Here is a 16,260-nt window from a genome sequence, read left to right on the forward strand (position 1 = left end):
CCCGGCCCAGCCTCTCTGCACCTGTGCCTAGTCCCAGTGGCAGGGACTGTCCTCTCAGCCCACCCAACACCCAAATCCAGGTGCCCCGCCAGCCTGCTCACACTTCCTGGGCTCAAGACCCAAGGCTTTAGCAATTTCAGGGTCATCTGCACTACCTGGGGGAGTGATGGGAAGGCCACACTCAGGCCTGTCAGGGCCTGGTCACTGCCTGGGGACAGAGGATTCCAGAGCCTACAACTTGTTCAGCAGGTCTGGGCCATGGCCCGCACCCACCTCTGCACACAGCAGCCAGCCCAGGGTCCCATGCGATACCCCAGGGCAGAGACACTAAGTCAACTGAAGGTGGTGCCAGGGGTCCTGCCAAGTGCCTGAACCCTGGCTTCTCCAACATCTGCGATGCCCCAGCCCCATGCCCTGGGTAATCAAAGGTCCTGGCCAGAACCGCCTCCTCCTCCCAGCCTTGAGGGGCCATCCTTGTTCTCAAGGTGGAAGAGCTGGGCCCTCAGTCCCCTGCAGCCTGGGACGAGCCTCACCCTCAGGGCCGGTGCACACCCAGAGGCTCTTCCCAAGGAAGCCTGGTGCCAGAAACCCAGACACTGAGGCACAGACCAGAGACAGAGCCTGGGAACACCCAGGAGTGCAAGTCCCCCAAGGTCCCAGCCCCAGCTGAAGCTGGGAGAGCCCGGAGGCCCCCAATCCTCCTGGCCACCCCTGAGTGGCTGTTCCCTCTGCCCAGGAGGAGCTGAAGGGGTTGAGGCTCAGGACGTGGTGCCCCCACACCCACACCCACACCCAAGAGCACACCCAGGCCTGGCAGCCCACCTGGCCCTGCAGGGCTGTCAGTCCAGCTGTGCCCCAAGGAGAACATTTGCTTCTTGCTCTATGTGGACAGCTGCAGGGTCAGTGATGCTCAGAAGAGAGTGTCTGATCATGGAGCAGGGAGTGCGTTTCAGGGCCACACACCCTCTAATGGGGGTGGGCCAAGGCCAGGGCTGTGTCCCTGGATGAGTGGCAGGGAGGGGGCCTGGGACCAGCGTGGCAGGCCACGGGGAAAGGCTGCAGTTATTCTGCCCTCCTGAGCACCGCAGAGGAGCGGTCAGGGGGGTTCTGGAACCAGGGATGGGGCCTGGGGGAAGGCAATGGAAGCCGGGAGTGAGAGAGGAAACAGATTTTTCTTTTAATGGCATTTATTCAGTTACAGGGTGGGTGGAGCCAAGGACCAGCCTCCCAAGTCCAGCCCAACATCCGACCTCACCTCACCCCAGACAGGTCCCACAGCCCTCCTCAGCTCATCCAGGACAGGTGGGAAAGGTCCAAGAACAAGACAAAGCATCCACAAGCAGAGGTCCGTGGCCTGGACTCCACCACCTCCCCCCCTTGCCCCCACCACCACCAGAGGCAGGAGACTGAACTGAGATGTCAAGACCAGCACTTCCCCCTCCTGTTCCCACTCTCTCTTCCTCTCTGGCCTTCATCTCCTGCCCTCTCCTCCTGGTGCCTGTGTCCTTTCCAGACATCCCATTCTGGTGTCTCCTGGTCCCCATCTCCACCTCCTCCTTCTTTCGTCCTCTGCCCAGAGCCCCCGGTTATGTAAGGGGCTTGGGAACACACAGAGGGAGCTTTGTTGTCAAACCAAATCCATATGGAGCCAGAATCAGCCAACGCAGCTGTTCCCCATTCCCTCTGCCTTGGCAGGGTTGCGACTCTGGGCAGGAAGCCCCTACACGCCTCCATTTTGGGAGATGGGGGACAAACACTTGCCCCAGGGCCGCCAGGCAGCTGAATGGGTGGTCAGGGATCAGCCTCCACTGTGTGGAAGCACAGAAGGGGACCAGCTGGTCCCTAAGGCAGAACAAAGCCACAGTGCAAAGCCAGGGCCACAAAGCCAACAGAGGCATTAGAGGCAAGCTCTGGGCAGAGACAGGGCAGCACCGCGCCGGGCCTGGGTGGTTAGGGAGTGTATCCAGACCCAAGCACAACACGCTGCTGTGTGCTCACCTCAATGGGGTCAGAGGGTAGAAATCTCTCTGTGTTGGCCAACTCCCCTCATTCAAGCAGGTTCTGCTGGGGAAAGAGCTCAAGACAGGAGAGGGTGGGCGGTTCAGGTCACAGGCTAGGCAAGCTCAGTCAGCCCATCTTTGGAGAGCCTCAGGCCCCAGAAAGATGAGATCCTACCATCCTTTGCAGAAAGATGTCCAAAGAGGTGCATGAGGACTCAGGAGCTGAGCTAAAGATAAAAGTATTGCATACTTTGGGCAGGCACTGTCTCTTCGCCAAACTCAACTCCTGGGAGAGGCATTTTCATTCTAAAACGCTGGAGCTGCCAGCAGGAGGGGCTGACTCCTGCTCCCATGGGCTCCCAATGAAGGTTCTCCTGAACATCCCCAGGCTCCAGGCAACCCAACCCAGCCACCCCCAGAATCTAGGTGCCACTGTGAGGACAACCCGAATGCTGAGGCTGGAGAGAAAAGGCAGAACAGAGAAACAAGCGCAAGGAGAGAACGCAGGGGAGGCAGAAACGAAGGCAGAGAGATCACTGAAGAAGGTGGGAAATCTAGGGGTGGAAAGAGAAGGCAGGCAGAGGGGATCAAAAAAGAAGAACACGGCTCAAACAGGGACACGAAGGAGATGGGGGCAGGAGGTCTAGAGAAACGGACCACACTGCCTGTGAGGACAATCTCCCGCACTCCATCAACACCCCCTCCTCATTCCGTCCAGCCCAGCTGAGGAGGGATTTCTAGACCACTGATCTTAGCCCACCCAGTCCTAGGGGCCTGGAGAACAGGCCAGCTCAACAGGCCAGGCATGAGGCAGGGGCTGGAGAAAGAGAGAGAAGGGTCACTCCTGAGGCTCAGCCCAATTACCTGCTCCGTGCCTGCAGGGAGAGAGATGCTCTGTGACCCTGAACAAGCCAGTTACTTTTCTGAGTCTCTGTTCCCTCGTTTGCAAAATGACAGCCAATCTCTGAGGCCTCTCCCAGCCTGAAAAATGTTTGTCTTGTTTGCCAATCACCAGGCTGTGAGGTGTGGCAGTTACTCTTACCACAATTAACACAGATGTTAATTGAGAACCAGAGTGCAAGACCTGCTTGGGGTCACATAGCTGGTAAATAGACAGGGACAAAGGATGCCAGGAACGGCTCCTAGTGGGTCACCTGCCCCTCTTCCCTGGGCCAGAAAATAGACCCTCTGCAGTCTCTGGATCCCACCCTGTAATCCCAGAAAACCAGACCAGCCAGCATTTGTAGAGTGCTAGATTCTGGGTGCTGGATCTCATTAAGTGTTGGCTTGGCTGGGCTGGGCACTGTGGCTCACACCTGTAATCCCAGCACTTTGGGAGGCCGAGGCAGGTGGATCATTTGAGGTCAAGAGTTTGAGACCAGTTTGGCCAACATGGTGAGACCCCGTCTCTACCAAAAATACAAAAATTGGCTGGGTGTGCTGGCGGGCACCTGTAATCCCAGCTACTTGGGAGGCTGAGGCAGAGAATTGCTGGAGCCCAGGAGATGGAGGTTGCAGTGGGCCAAGATCAAGCCACTGCACTCCAGCCTGGGCGACAGAGCCAGACTCTGTCTCAGAAAAAAGAAATGTTAATTTCTCAGAGAAGGAAATGGAGGCTACAAAGGCAGGCTGTGAGCTCTGCCCAAGGCTATGCATGGAGGGAAGGACTGAGAGCCTCCAGCCTGCTTCCAGGAAAACAAATCTCACAGCTCCACAACACCACCTGGGGCACTGCCCCCAGGACCACCTACCTTGAGCCCCACTGAGGTCCATGCTGGGCTCACACCAGCACAGGGTTCCCTCCCTGTCACAGGCGTGGGACCTGCAGGGAGTGGAGAATGCAGGGGGAGAAAGTGCCGGTGCTGGGTGGTCAGGGAGGTTTCCCGGGACTGGGGCTTCAGTTGATGCTGAAGGACATTTGCAGTCTAGCAAGGTCATTACCAACAATGGCCAAGCCATGTGAGAGGCAGCGGGTGCAAAGGCGAGGAGGTGAGATCACACATGGCATGCTACCAGAAAATGAGAACCGTGGGGGTAACAATTGGAGCTCAATGGGGGTTTTCAAAAAAAAAAAAAAAAGCCAAGAAACCCTCTGTTCCAGTTTCCCAAAAAAAAAAAAAAAAAAAAAATGTAAGTGGAAACACAGTATGTACAAGGAATAAAAGTGGAGCTATTCAGGAGGAGGCAAATGTGGGTAAACCCCTTGCTCCTCCAAAGCTGTCACTCCTAAGAGGCCACCCAAGTGAGGGTTCTACCCTAGGGGTACCTTTCTTGGGCCTTAAATAAGGAGAGGACTGACAAGGGACTGGAGATGAGGTCAGGACCTGTCTGCAGGGACTTGAAGGCTACTGGGAAAAGGTGACAGGTACAGAAATGTGGCCAGCTGACCCTGGGATGGGTGGAATGGGGCACACCCTCCTCAGGGAACAAACTCCTGCCCAACCCCACCTGGGCTCCTACCTGGGCTCCTGCCTGCCTCTCTGGCGTCTAACCAGAGAACACCCAGGTAGCAGCACACAGCTGAGGCCAGACCCTTCTCTGGCAAACAGCTCACCTGGCAAAAAGGAAACTTTTTCCCTTTGCCCTGGAAGAAGGAGGAAGCAAAGTAAAGACACAGCAAAGCCAAAGCCAGCACGCCTGAGCTGCATTTCCATCACTCATCACACAAGAATCTACCGAGTGCTTATTATTTGCTAGACATCGTTCTAGGCATTAAGGATATATAGCAGTGAACAAGGCAGACACGCTTGGCCAGGCGCAGTGGCTCACGCCTATAATCCCAGCACTTTGGGAGGCCGAGACAGGTGGATGGCTTGAGCCCAGAATTTCAAGACCAGCATGGGCATCATGGCAAAACCCCATCTCTACAAAAAATAGAAAAATTAGCCTAGTGTGGTGGCGAATGCCTACAGTCATGAAGCAAGTCAGCTGCCTCCTCACCTGCCTCTCACCTGCCTAGAACTGCACGGATCCCTTGGCCTCTGCCCTCACCAGTCCCTTGTATGACTTCCCTCCAAATGATCAGAACCCAGTGGGAACCCAGGATATACCCCGGGTGGCCCCTAATTCTATCCTGCCAGGAATCCCTCTTCCCAACCTGAGCAACCTGTAAGGGACAGGGAGGATTGCTGGTGCTGAGCTTCCCTTCGGGTGAAATAGTTCACCGTGTTGGAAGGAGAATTGGGTCTTTGGGAACTTCTCTGGCCTTCAGCCAGCCCAGGATGGGCGTCAAGGAGGGCCAGGCAGCCAAGGTGCTTCTGCCTGGCAGGAATCAGGATGCCAGACGCCGGGAGCAGCCACCTTGGCCGGAGTCCCTGTGCTTAGACCCCGTAGGGCCCCTCCCCTTCCCCACGTGTGGCCATGGTTGCCTTGCAGCCATGTGGGCGGCAGCAGCATTTCCAAAGGAATAGGAGCTGCAGGCAGGCCAGATGGAAGCAATTGCCAAGGGAAAGCAGCAGAAGTGGGGGTTGGGAGGGCTGGGAGGGCCGGCAGGGAAGGAGGGAAGGAGGAAGGAAGGAAGGAGGGAGGAGAACCCTGTCCTGCCCTGCCCTGCCCAACCAAGAAAGCAGACAAACCTGAGCTCAGGCAAAAGGCCCGGCCAGAATGTGGGGTTCAGGACAGCACTCAGAGGCCTGGATTTGTGTTCCACCTTTGATACTAATACAATGTGGCCTTCAGCAAACCCCTTTACAAAAACCTTTAAGACAGGCTCTCCTTCTTCATTGGGCAGAATGGGCAGACTCCAGGGGGCAGCTGAGAACTGGGCTGAAAAGCGAAGGTTTTGGAAACAGGCCTGGATCTGAGTCCTAGCTCAGCTGCTTACGAGCTGTGTGACCTTGGCCAAGTAACTTAATCCTTCAATCCTCCATTTCTTCATTTATAAATGTGCTTAATTACAGGGTTGTGTGAGGCTCACATGAAGTGATGTAGAGTGTCTAGCACATCTTTTTTTTTTTTTTTTTAAGTTTATTGGGCCAGGTTTTTAATAAATGCCTGACTGCTAAATGGCAATCTTTTTGTTATTTGCTGAGACCCTTTTGATTATGGGGACAGAGGTTCATGCTGTAGCTGCAGAGGACACAGAGCATAAGTAGCATGGGGGCAGACCAGTGTTCCCCAGAACTCTCCAAACTGGCCCCTGCACTCTTCCAGGCTGCCTCCCCTAAACAGGAAAGCAAGATCCTGAGGACCGCAACCCCTGGGCACAGGCTTGAATGAGCTGCAGGGGGGACAGAGGGACTCCCCGACCCAGGTGCTTCTGGGCTCCTGCGGCCAGGACTTCCTCACCCTCAAGGCCCAGGTGGGAAACTGAAGGCCCAGCCAGACCCACACCTCACTTCAGCCAGAGCAGCAGGAACCTCCTCCCTGCTGGGCCAGCAGCGGAGCCCAGGGCTTCGGTCTACAGCGATCACATCATCTTTCTGCAGGGCAGGGTGGGGTGCAGGGGGACAGAGATGGGGCTGTGGCCTGGCTGTAGGTCCCAGGTGACGGTTCAGCCAACACTAAAAGATAACCCACATCTCAGGACACTCACACTCACTCTAACCCCGAAAAGCAAGAACCCAAGCAACCCTTCGGGGGAGTTCAGTCCCTGCAGGGCTCAGGGGCTCCAGCTGGACGCCGATGGGCACTTGGCTGGGGCCTGGGCATCACATGCTGCTGCTCCCACGTCAGGCTACACTGACCACTTCCTCCATCTGTAGAATAAAGGACTTCATTCAGACACCTCCCTCCTCCAAATGTGGCAGGGGTTAGAGGTGATTCTGAGGCCAGGGACAGCCAGTAGCCCATCCAGGGCCACTTGGGACACTCATACAGAAGCACTGAACACATCTGGGAAGGGGGCAACAAAGAAGAGGGGGTTAATGACAACAGTCACCCAAATCTGCCTGCCCTCACCATTTCCTCCTGGCAACCAACAGCTTCAGGTCAAGGTCGTGGGTCTTGGGAAGGAAGGAGGATCCCAGAGCGAGGGGAACAGAGAGCGGGAGCTAAACCACTCCCAGAAACCGGCTGCAGGGAAATGTCCAGTTGGCCCAGTGTGACTGAGCCAAGGGGGTGGGAAACAGGGGCTGTGTGCTCCGGTGCCGCACCCTGCACTGCCAGACTGCCCTGCTCTCCAGCATCCAAGGTCCATCTCAGAGGGGCCAGGAGCTTGGCTAGGCTCTGGTAGCTGCCTTGATTGCAATCTGCAGGCTTGGACTTCAGGCCCCACTTGAGGCCCAAGCTCCCTCTTCATCATCCCCTGTGGGGCCCTCAGCCAGCTTCTTTCTCTATAGGCCCAGGGTCTGGAACCCAGCAGGCATGCAAACATTTGAATTAGTCCGAGATAGAGGGATTCCTTCCCTGCAATGGATGGTGCAAACCTTTGAGCCATTCCAAGAGGAAGAATTTCCAACTCCATTGGGACAACCCCTGGAGCAGTCTCTCTGAAGAGAGACCCAGAGAAGAGCGCTTCCTGAGAAGCAGGGGGCAAGTCACTGCATCCAAGGGGAAGACAGCCCAGAGGCTCCTCAGCCTGGGCGTCAATTCACAGGGAAGGCAGCCCTGTAGCCCCTGAACAGCAACCCACTCCCAAGCTGAAGATACCCACTCTGCCCAGAGTCCAAGCTGGCAACTTCGAATTCACTTTTCTAACTTCTCCTTCCATCTGCACCCTCACAACCTCTGTTGCCATCTTGGAGTCTGTGGGGGTCGGGCCTCAACTCCTGGCAAGTTCTCCATGTCTTAGAGGAGCCCAGGGCCCACGGGGCAGCCTAAGATCACCCACCCAGCGCAATGGGCAGCCAGGCACAGGAGCAGTCTGGAAATGGGCCAGGAGCAGGGCGGGGAATGGTCCCAGGACCTGGGATGTCTCAGCTTGGTCAAGGGGCATTCCCAGACCTGCTCTCAGCAAGCACAACAGCCTCCCGAGTCCATTTCCAGGCCCCAAATAGCTGGCACCCCGGAACCCACTCTAGAATTATCAGGCAGCTTTGGAGAGTAAGAGCATGGGAAAAATATGACTACTAGTGAACATTTATACAGCTCTTCCTATGTGCAGGTGCCTTTCAAAGCACTTAGTACTTACCAACTCATTTAAAATCTCCCTGGCAGATGCCAGGGCCAGGACCTAGAGGAAGTGGGGTCTGCAGGACAGGTCCAGCACAGCTCAGGAGTGACACGGGTGTGTGTCTCCTCTGAGAACTCAGCCTGTGCCAGGCCTGTTCCGAGGTTCACAAAGAATGGGTCCGCCTGAGCTTGGCTTCCACACGGTGCCTCCCTTCGGCGGTGGAAAGTACAGGCATCCCCAAGAAGCCTGTGGGGGGTGCCAGCCTGTGGGTGGCCATGAGGTCAGACAGGGCACAGCTGGGCACCCGAACACTGCCTACACTCCCAGCCTTCTGGCAGCAGTTCCCTAAGCCAGGCCCTCGGGACCCAGGCTGGGGAACAGAGGAAGCAGCCACAGTAGGTCAGGCCTCACGCTGCCCAGACAGAGCCTCCCCCCAAGACTGGGAATGGAGTGTCAGTGCTGGCAGACATGTTGGCGGTTCTGGGATGCCCAGGAGGTTCCTGCCAGCCAGGACCCCGAGGAGACACCCACAGCAGACAGCTGAGCCCACTCCTCGCAACCCATCCCTCCCCACTGCTCACCACCCGTGCAGCTCTGAGGCACAGTGGCCTAGGCCTGACGACCCCCATAACGTGGCCCTGGGGCCCTGGGCACGGCCGGCCTCCCACTGACAACTCCACCTTTGGGTTCTGCTCAGCAACCTTGCGACTCCTGCACACAGGCAGACACCGCAAAGACTGTCACCTCCAGCACAGCGAGCTCCCATGTGCTGGACCTGACCAGGGTAGTTAGAGAAACCAACGCTCGAGGATGCTGGAGGTGACGGCCGCCTCTTCAGTCCGGGCGCAGGGCTTGGGGAGTGGGGCGGAAACTTTCCGCAGTACTGTCCCGCTTGCTCACTCCAAAGGAGCGGAGAGGATCCGGCTTCCCGCGAAAATCTGGTGCAGGGAAAGGGACCCCGGAAAGCAGCTCCGCAGGGCTGTGGCCGCCCCACCCCGATCCGCGCTGCGCCCACGTGCCGGGCCCGACCCCCTCCCAGAGTCGCCGCGCGGGCTGAGGCCAGGCGGCCGAGGACCCCGCGGCTCCCCGCCTCCCCCGCGGGCCCCAGCGCCGGGCGGCCGCATACTCACCCTCGCGGGTGGAGCGGGGCGGGGCAGCACAGTTCCGCGCGCAGCTCCGATCCGCTAGGCGCACCGACCCGCAGCGCAGCGCTAGCGCGACCGCTCCGCTCGGCCCGGTCCCTGTCCCGGGCGCGGGGCCGGCCTGGGAGCGGACGAGTCCGCCTGCAGGGGAGGCGGGGGCCCGGGCCCGGGCGGGGGGCGGGGAAAGGGCTGGACACGCTTGCGCACACGGCGGCCCTGGAGCCGACTCCCGGGAGCGACCGGGAGGGGGAGGAAGGGCGGGGTGGAGGAGGGGGAAGGGCGGGGGCCGTGCCGCGCTATCGCCGGCTTGGGATGGTGTGCACGCCTCCGAGGCCCGGACGGAGGCAGGCAAGGGCGCCGGGGGTGCGAGAGGCGCTTAGGAGCGGAAGAGGAGGCCGGATGGGGTGAGCGGAGGGCCAGGGCAGGCGCTGCCTGTCAGTGGCGCGACAGTGGGTATGCCCAGCGCAGCCAACGCGCACCCTCCTGGGAACAATGAGAATCAAGAAAGGGTTCAGTGTTTTCCCGAACAGGGAACCGTGTCCTTCCCTCCCTGGGGAAACTGAGGCGGGGGGTGTAGGGCCTTGTTCCGGGAGCCCATGCTTTCTATCCCCCATGCACGCAAGGCAGCCAGTCCCCTGGGCCCAGACCTGGGCCCTTCCTCTGCTTTGGTCGGGGCCTGCTGCCCCCAAACTGCTCGCTCTGCACCCCTCACTTGCAGACTCTTTATCTTGGCCTCGGAAAGTTTCTCCGTTTCCTGTTATTGAAAGCGCCAGGCATCCTGTCTACAGGAAGAAACCCCTGGGCCCCTGACCCTGGTTCCTTGGACCCAGGCATCACCCCAAATAAACCTGGGAACTGCCCAGGCTGAAGAACAGTTCAGAAGTCACTCTGCAGGACAATCCACAGCCCCCTAAGCCAGTCCGTTTCATAGGTCGGCACAGTGTTTCCAGAGCCCCACGTATAAACAGCCCTGTGTCGGGAACGCCAGGGGCTCCAAGGAAAGTGTCAGACCCATTCCCTGTCCCCAGGAAGCTTACCATCCAGCGGCATAGAGAAGGCTCACATGGACTCCATTCAAAAACGAGGCAGGACAGGATGTGAGTAAGTGCAAGGTGGTTCAGAGAAGTGCCAGCTCAAAGCCCGCTTGGGGCGGGAGGGCTTATCTGTCAAGAAGCCGTAACACGGGAAGCTCTGCTCCAAATGAGCTGAGTGAGGAGTCTGCCTCCCAGCTGTTCCTCTGCAGGTGACTGTGCTCCGTCCTCAATCATTCCTTGCATGGGCAGAGGCTGTTTGGCATTTCACCGTATCTAACTTAATTTTGTTTCAATATGGTGCCTTTGGCTTAATCAGTCAAACATTCATTCAGCAACTATTTGTTGCATGCCATCTCCAGGTCTGGAATTAAGCGGATATAAAGAACATAATGGGCCGGGCGTGGTGACTCACGCCTGTAATCTCAGCACTTTGGGAGACCGAGGTGGGCAAATGACCTGAGGTCGGTAGTTGGAGACCAGCCTGACTAACATGGAGAAACCTTGTCTTTACTAAATATACAAAAATTAGCTGGGCATGGTGATGCATGACTGTAATCCCAGCTACTCAGGAGACTGAGGCAGTAGAATCTCTTGAACCTGGGAGGCAGAGATTGCAGTAAGCCAAGATCATGCCGCCGTACTTCAGCCTGGGCAACAAGAGCAAATCTCCATCTCAAAAAAAAAGAAAGAACACAATGACTAACTCCCTGCCCTGGGCAACTGGAGGAAGAGGGAATCATCTCCTTCTTCTACAGATAAGAAAACTGGCCCAGAGAGAATAAGCAGCTGCCCTTAATAACTAGGTGAATCTGGCAGAGCTGATCCAAACATCAGCCCAGCCTCTAAACTTGGCCATTTAATGAACTAGATCTAAACATAGTTTGCAATTCTTGCCGTGAATCACGTAAATGTCACTCTACCAGAAAAATGGAACCTAAGAACCAGCATTTGCTCCTGGAGACGTGAGTTCCAACTCTGCCTCTGCCACTAAATAGCTTTAGTTTTCTTGCTAGAACAAAAAAATGGAAATAACTGTGCTTCTTCAAAGGGCTATTGTTGGCATTAAATCAGACAATGGATTCAAATTTGCTCTGAAAGCGTAACCTGCTATACATAAGTGTGTGCTGGCTTTTTTTTTTTTTTTTTTTTTTTTTAGAGAGAGTTTCCTTTTTGTTGCCCAGGTAGGAGTGCAGTGGCGCCATCTCGGCTCACTGCAGCCTCCACCTCCCAGGTTCAAGTGATTTTCCTGCCTCAGCCTCCCAAGTAGCTGGGACTACAGGCACATGCCACCACACCTGGCTAATTTTTGTATTTTTAGTAGAAACAAGGTTTCACCATGTTAGCCAGGCTGATTTTGAACTCCTGACCTCAGGTGATCCACCCACCTCGGCCTCCCACAGTACTGGGATTATAGGTGTGAGCCGCCATGCCCAGCCAAGCGTGTGCTGTTACTATGCAGGTGACACCCCTCTTCTAACCTATAAGCTGTATTCAGGCCTCTCCCCACTCCTTCCCTCAGCTTATCCCAAGCCTGGTTACTAGGTGCCCAGAAGCTAACCGTAATTCTGCTCCCCTCCGGTTAGGCCACAGTGGGCTTACTCATGACCTTTTCTCCCCAGTGTCTTAACAGCACAGCCAGAAGGTTAGCTCACTGCCTAGAAGCCATATCATCTTTGTGGGCAGGAGGGAAGCAATTCTGGTGCCTTTTTCTCTATTCTTTTATTTTCTTCTCCTTCCTTCCTTCCTTTTCTCTTTCTCTTTCTTTCCTTCTTTTTCTTTCCATCTTTCCTTTCTCTTTTCTTTTCTTGTGCTTCTTTAACCCCAGGCACCCCTTTAGTGCAGCTAAAAGACGTTATGAGTGGCTCGACAAGAGGCAATAAGATGGGGTGAGCAGGGCTTTGACCCATGGGGACTATTTCTTTTGGATGTTAGCTGTGCCAAAGTGGGGCCAAGGTAACCTGAGGAACAACAGGTCTGAGTCCCCTTCCAAGCCATTAGCGCTGCCTCCATTCCTGTTTCCTATGCCTCCCTTTACCTCTCTTGTATTTCTTCTTGATGGAAGTGGCAGGACACCTCTGTGCTGGGGCAACCAGAGAGGCCTCAGGAGCAGAGGGAGGAGCAGGTGCATCTAGACCTGGAAAGCCCTGGCCCTGCGGCTCCTCTCTGGCAGGAGTGGGTGTGAGCAGGAGCATGTCTCTCTATGTGCCACATTAGCATCCTGCCCACCAAGAGGAGGGAACAGCAAGATGCTGTATGAGGAAGAAATATACCCCATCCAGCATCTCAGATGCTTTTTAAAATAGCAGCCCCAGGATGGTATTTCAGCTCCTATTTTTATCAGATTTATATGGCTGGACCATGGAGCTGAGCTGTTCCCAGGGCTCTCAATAGCAAGGGACATCACTGTTATAGTGTTAGCTGAAATGCATTCCAGGAACCTGTAGGCTGAAAGAGATCCTGAGAAGTCATTGCTTGCAGCCCCTGCCTCTGTTTAGGACCACAGTCAGTTAACCACAGGAAGTTTATGGCTTGCTTTTTTCCTCGAAACCTCTTGGTTGGCCGAGCACAGTGGCTCACAGCTGTAATCCCAGCACTTTGGGAGGCCAAGGTGGGTGGATCACCCGAGGTCAGGAGTTTAAGACCAGCCTAGCCAACGTGATGAAACCCCATCTCTACTAAAAACACAAAAATTAGCCAGGTGTGGTAGCGGGCGCCTGTAATCCCAGCTACTCGGGAGGCTGAGGCAGGAGAATCACTTGAACCTGGGAGGTGGAGGTTGCAGTGAGCCGAAATCAAGCCATTGCACTCCAGCCTGGGTGACAAAGTGAGACTCCGTCACTAAATAAATAAATAAAACCTCTTGGTTGCCATGCACGGTCTAGCATTTCGTAGGGCTTTTAATCAGCAAGTTATTTTTAACATCGTCTTAAGTTTGTTTGGTCTGTTGTACAAAGTATAGACTGGGTGGCTTATAAACTACAGCAATCTCTGGCAGTTCTGTAGGCTAGGAAGCCTAGGATTCAGACGCCAGCAGACTGCTTCCTGGTTCATAGAAGGTCATCTTCTCACTGTCACCTCACAGTGAGAGGAAGGGTCTAGGGGTGACTCTAGAATCTCTTTAATGAGACACTAATCCCATTAATTGGGGATCCCCACCCTCATGGCCTAATACTGCCCAAAGGCCCTACCATTGCCTTGGGGATTAGGATTTCCACATATGAATTTTAGGGTAACACAGACATTCAGGCCATAGCAAATATCTTGCCCAAATATCTCTAGTTCCATCCTTTTGGTGACTCTCAGACCAGAACACTTACTGAGCGATTACTATGTCCCACGAAATTATTTAATTTCACAAAAACTCTCTGGGGGAAGCCTTATTATCACTCCTATTTCGTGAGCAAAATTTATGTAACTTGCCCCAGATCAGACTTGGTTATGGCACAGATTCTATGCTGGAGCCATCAGACCACTCTGCTTCCCAAGCAGAGGAGGAAAAGAACATTCTGAGATTTTTTTTGGCCTTGGCTTTCATTTCTTCATCATAGTTATGAAGGGAAGATCGGCTAGGGTCCTAAATGTATGTGTGGGCCCATGCTAGAAGCTCAGCTCTCGGTGCCAGCCACACTGAGCCCTGGCCTCCCTTCTGGGCCTTTGATCTGCTTGTCACTGGGCTGATGATGAGCAAGGTTCAGCCTAGAGCATAAGAAGGCAAACACTGCGCAATCTCATGTATCAAACCTAACAAAGTGGAACTCATGGAAGCAGAGAGTAGAACGGTGGTTGCCAGCAGGAATGGGGAAATGGTCAAAGGATACAAACTTTCAGTTGGACTGAAGGAAGAAGTTCTAGAGATGTATTGTGCAACATGGTAATAATAGTTAATAACCATGTACTGGGTCCGGCACGGTGGCTCACGCCTATAATCCCAGCACTTTGGGAGGCAGAGGCAGGCAGATCACTTGAGGTCAGGAGTTCAAGACCAGCCTAGGCAACATGGTAAAACCCCATCTCTACTAAAACTACAAAATTAGCCAGGTGTGGTGATGCGCACCTGTAGTCCCAGCTACTGGGGAGACTGAGGCACAAGGCTTGAACCCAGGAGGCGGAGGTTGCAGTGAGTTGAGATCGCACTACTCCACTCCAGCCTGGGTGGCAGAGCAAGACTCCGACTCACAAAAAAAAAAAAAGAAAAGGAAAGAAAAAAAATAATGTATACTTGCAAACTGCTCACAGAGATTTTAAATGTTCTCACCATTACAGAATGATAAATGTGTGAGGTGATGCATATGTTAATTAACCTGATATAGTGATTCCACAGTGTATACATATGACAAAACATTACGTTGTACACCATAAATATATACAATTTCTATTTGCCAATTAAAAGAAATAATTACTTTAAAAACCGAAAAGTTTTAGCCTGCAGGTTTAGCTTTTTGGGGCTGAAGCCTCATAGCCCCCTCCACTTCAACGCACTCATCAGCATTGTAATTACTTTGTAATTAATGCCTGTGTTCCTCACTAAATTGTAAGCTCCACATGAGCTCTGCCTCCAGGTGCTTGCAAAACACTCAAAAGATGGTGGCGTAGATGCTCAAAACCTGTTTATTAAATTGAATTGAAACGGAAACACTTGAAACAGATTCCATTCCTGCTTATTTTCTAACAGTGGTTCAAACTTGGTAACTTCAAGTTGACATGGATTTCAGAATTCAATGTAATTTCAATAATATGATAATAGAACAACCTTAGGGTTGCTAACATTTATTTTGCTAAGCGAAGCTACTTTAAAAACAACTACCGATAAGTATCACCATCTTATTTTTAAAAGTACATTTTAACCTTATGTTTACATGTTTGGGAAAAAAATAGTCTTTTCTGAGAAGGAAGAATTGGCAGACCTACATCAATGAAATAAATATATTCAAACATTTTGGATATGGAAGTATTACAAGAGAAACATGTTCAAGTATTACTTTGTAGGTAATTGTTTCTTATTTCTCAATTCAGGGATCTGTATTCAACAGGGACATGGAATGTGGAGCCTGAGATGGTATTTTTCTGTTTCATGTTGATAAATAGAGACCACTCAGCAATTTTGCTCTATTAGGAAACTTTGAGGCAAATAGGGAGAAGCCAAGAAACAATAGCAGTCATGCCTCCAACTGCTGCTTTCCTTTTCCAGCCGAGGCAGAAAGAATGTAGGCCAAGCACTGGGGCTAAAAGCCAGTCGTGGAGCCGTCCAGGATTTATCTAGGAAGGGTGGCATCTGCACTGCTCCAGCAGAGCCCGGGCACGGCATGCTTCTGAGGGCACACAGTTAAACACATGAAGCATTCTCTCCAGTGCACAGGACCAAGGTGTGGTGCTGCCCGAGGGGCTGGCATTTGCCATCTTGTCAAGGCAGGGCTGCAATTGTGGCTTATTCAGGATGGAAGGATGGTGGGCTCTTAAGTGATAGCAGGAGGGAAGCATGAGGCAGAGGGGGTGGTCCTTACTCTCTATCCTCTGCCTGAGATCCAGGAGGCCTCATTCAGAGCCTAGCTCTGGTCCTCCATTTGCCACATGTTTATGGAGCACTTTTAGGTGAGTCACCGCCCGAGGTTCTGGGGAAATGGTGAACAAAGGGCCAGAAGTCTCTGCTTCCTAGAGCTGACTAACTTAACACCATAATGCTGGACAAGACATCCTGAGCCCATTTCTTTGTAAAATGGAGTGAGAATGCGGATCATGAAATGATCTGCTATATGAATGTAGTGTTATAACGTTGCTTTGTGTGAAAGGTTGGTTTGCTGAGCTAGGTAGTATCCTAGGTGCCAGGGATACAGAGATAACTAAAACAAAGCAGACAAACTCACAAGTAGGAATAAAAAGAGGCACTATATACGAAGCTACCATGTTCAGTTATCCAGGAGTCTGATATAAAGGTCACCCTATAAAGACAGAGAGATGGCTGGGCACAATGACTCACACCTGTAATCCCAGCACTTTGGGATGCTAAGGCGGGTGGATCACCTAAGGTCGAGGGT

At 53.6% G+C, this 16,260-nt stretch overlaps 1 protein-coding gene across 8 annotated transcripts in view; it reads right to left on the minus strand.

The window, feature by feature from the left end:
* The window catches only part of ST3GAL4 (ST3 beta-galactoside alpha-2,3-sialyltransferase 4), a 28,425-nt gene extending 18,176 nt beyond the window's left edge, over positions 1-10,249 (minus strand). For 2 of the 8 annotated variants that reach the window (XM_032284852.1, XM_032284846.1), the window contains exon 1: positions 9,183-9,339. Coding sequence is in view for 1 of the 8 variants with exons in the window: in XM_032284845.1 (XP_032140736.1) it covers positions 10,232-10,234 (3 nt within the window). In the remaining 7 variants the exon portion in view is untranslated. Of the gene's footprint in view, positions 1-822; positions 1,311-1,998; positions 3,263-9,182; positions 9,375-10,231 lie in introns of those variants that run through there. The other 6 variants (XM_032284853.1, XM_032284847.1, XM_032284845.1 and 3 more) reach the window with 5 other exon arrangements.
* Between the last annotated feature and the right edge of the window lie 6,011 nt (positions 10,250-16,260).

The sequence above is a fragment of the Sapajus apella genome, unplaced genomic scaffold, assembly GCF_009761245.1.
Source record: "Sapajus apella isolate SASKATOON/1434 unplaced genomic scaffold, GSC_monkey_1.0 scaffold16, whole genome shotgun sequence".
Classification (NCBI taxonomy): Eukaryota; Metazoa; Chordata; class Mammalia; order Primates; family Cebidae; genus Sapajus; species Sapajus apella.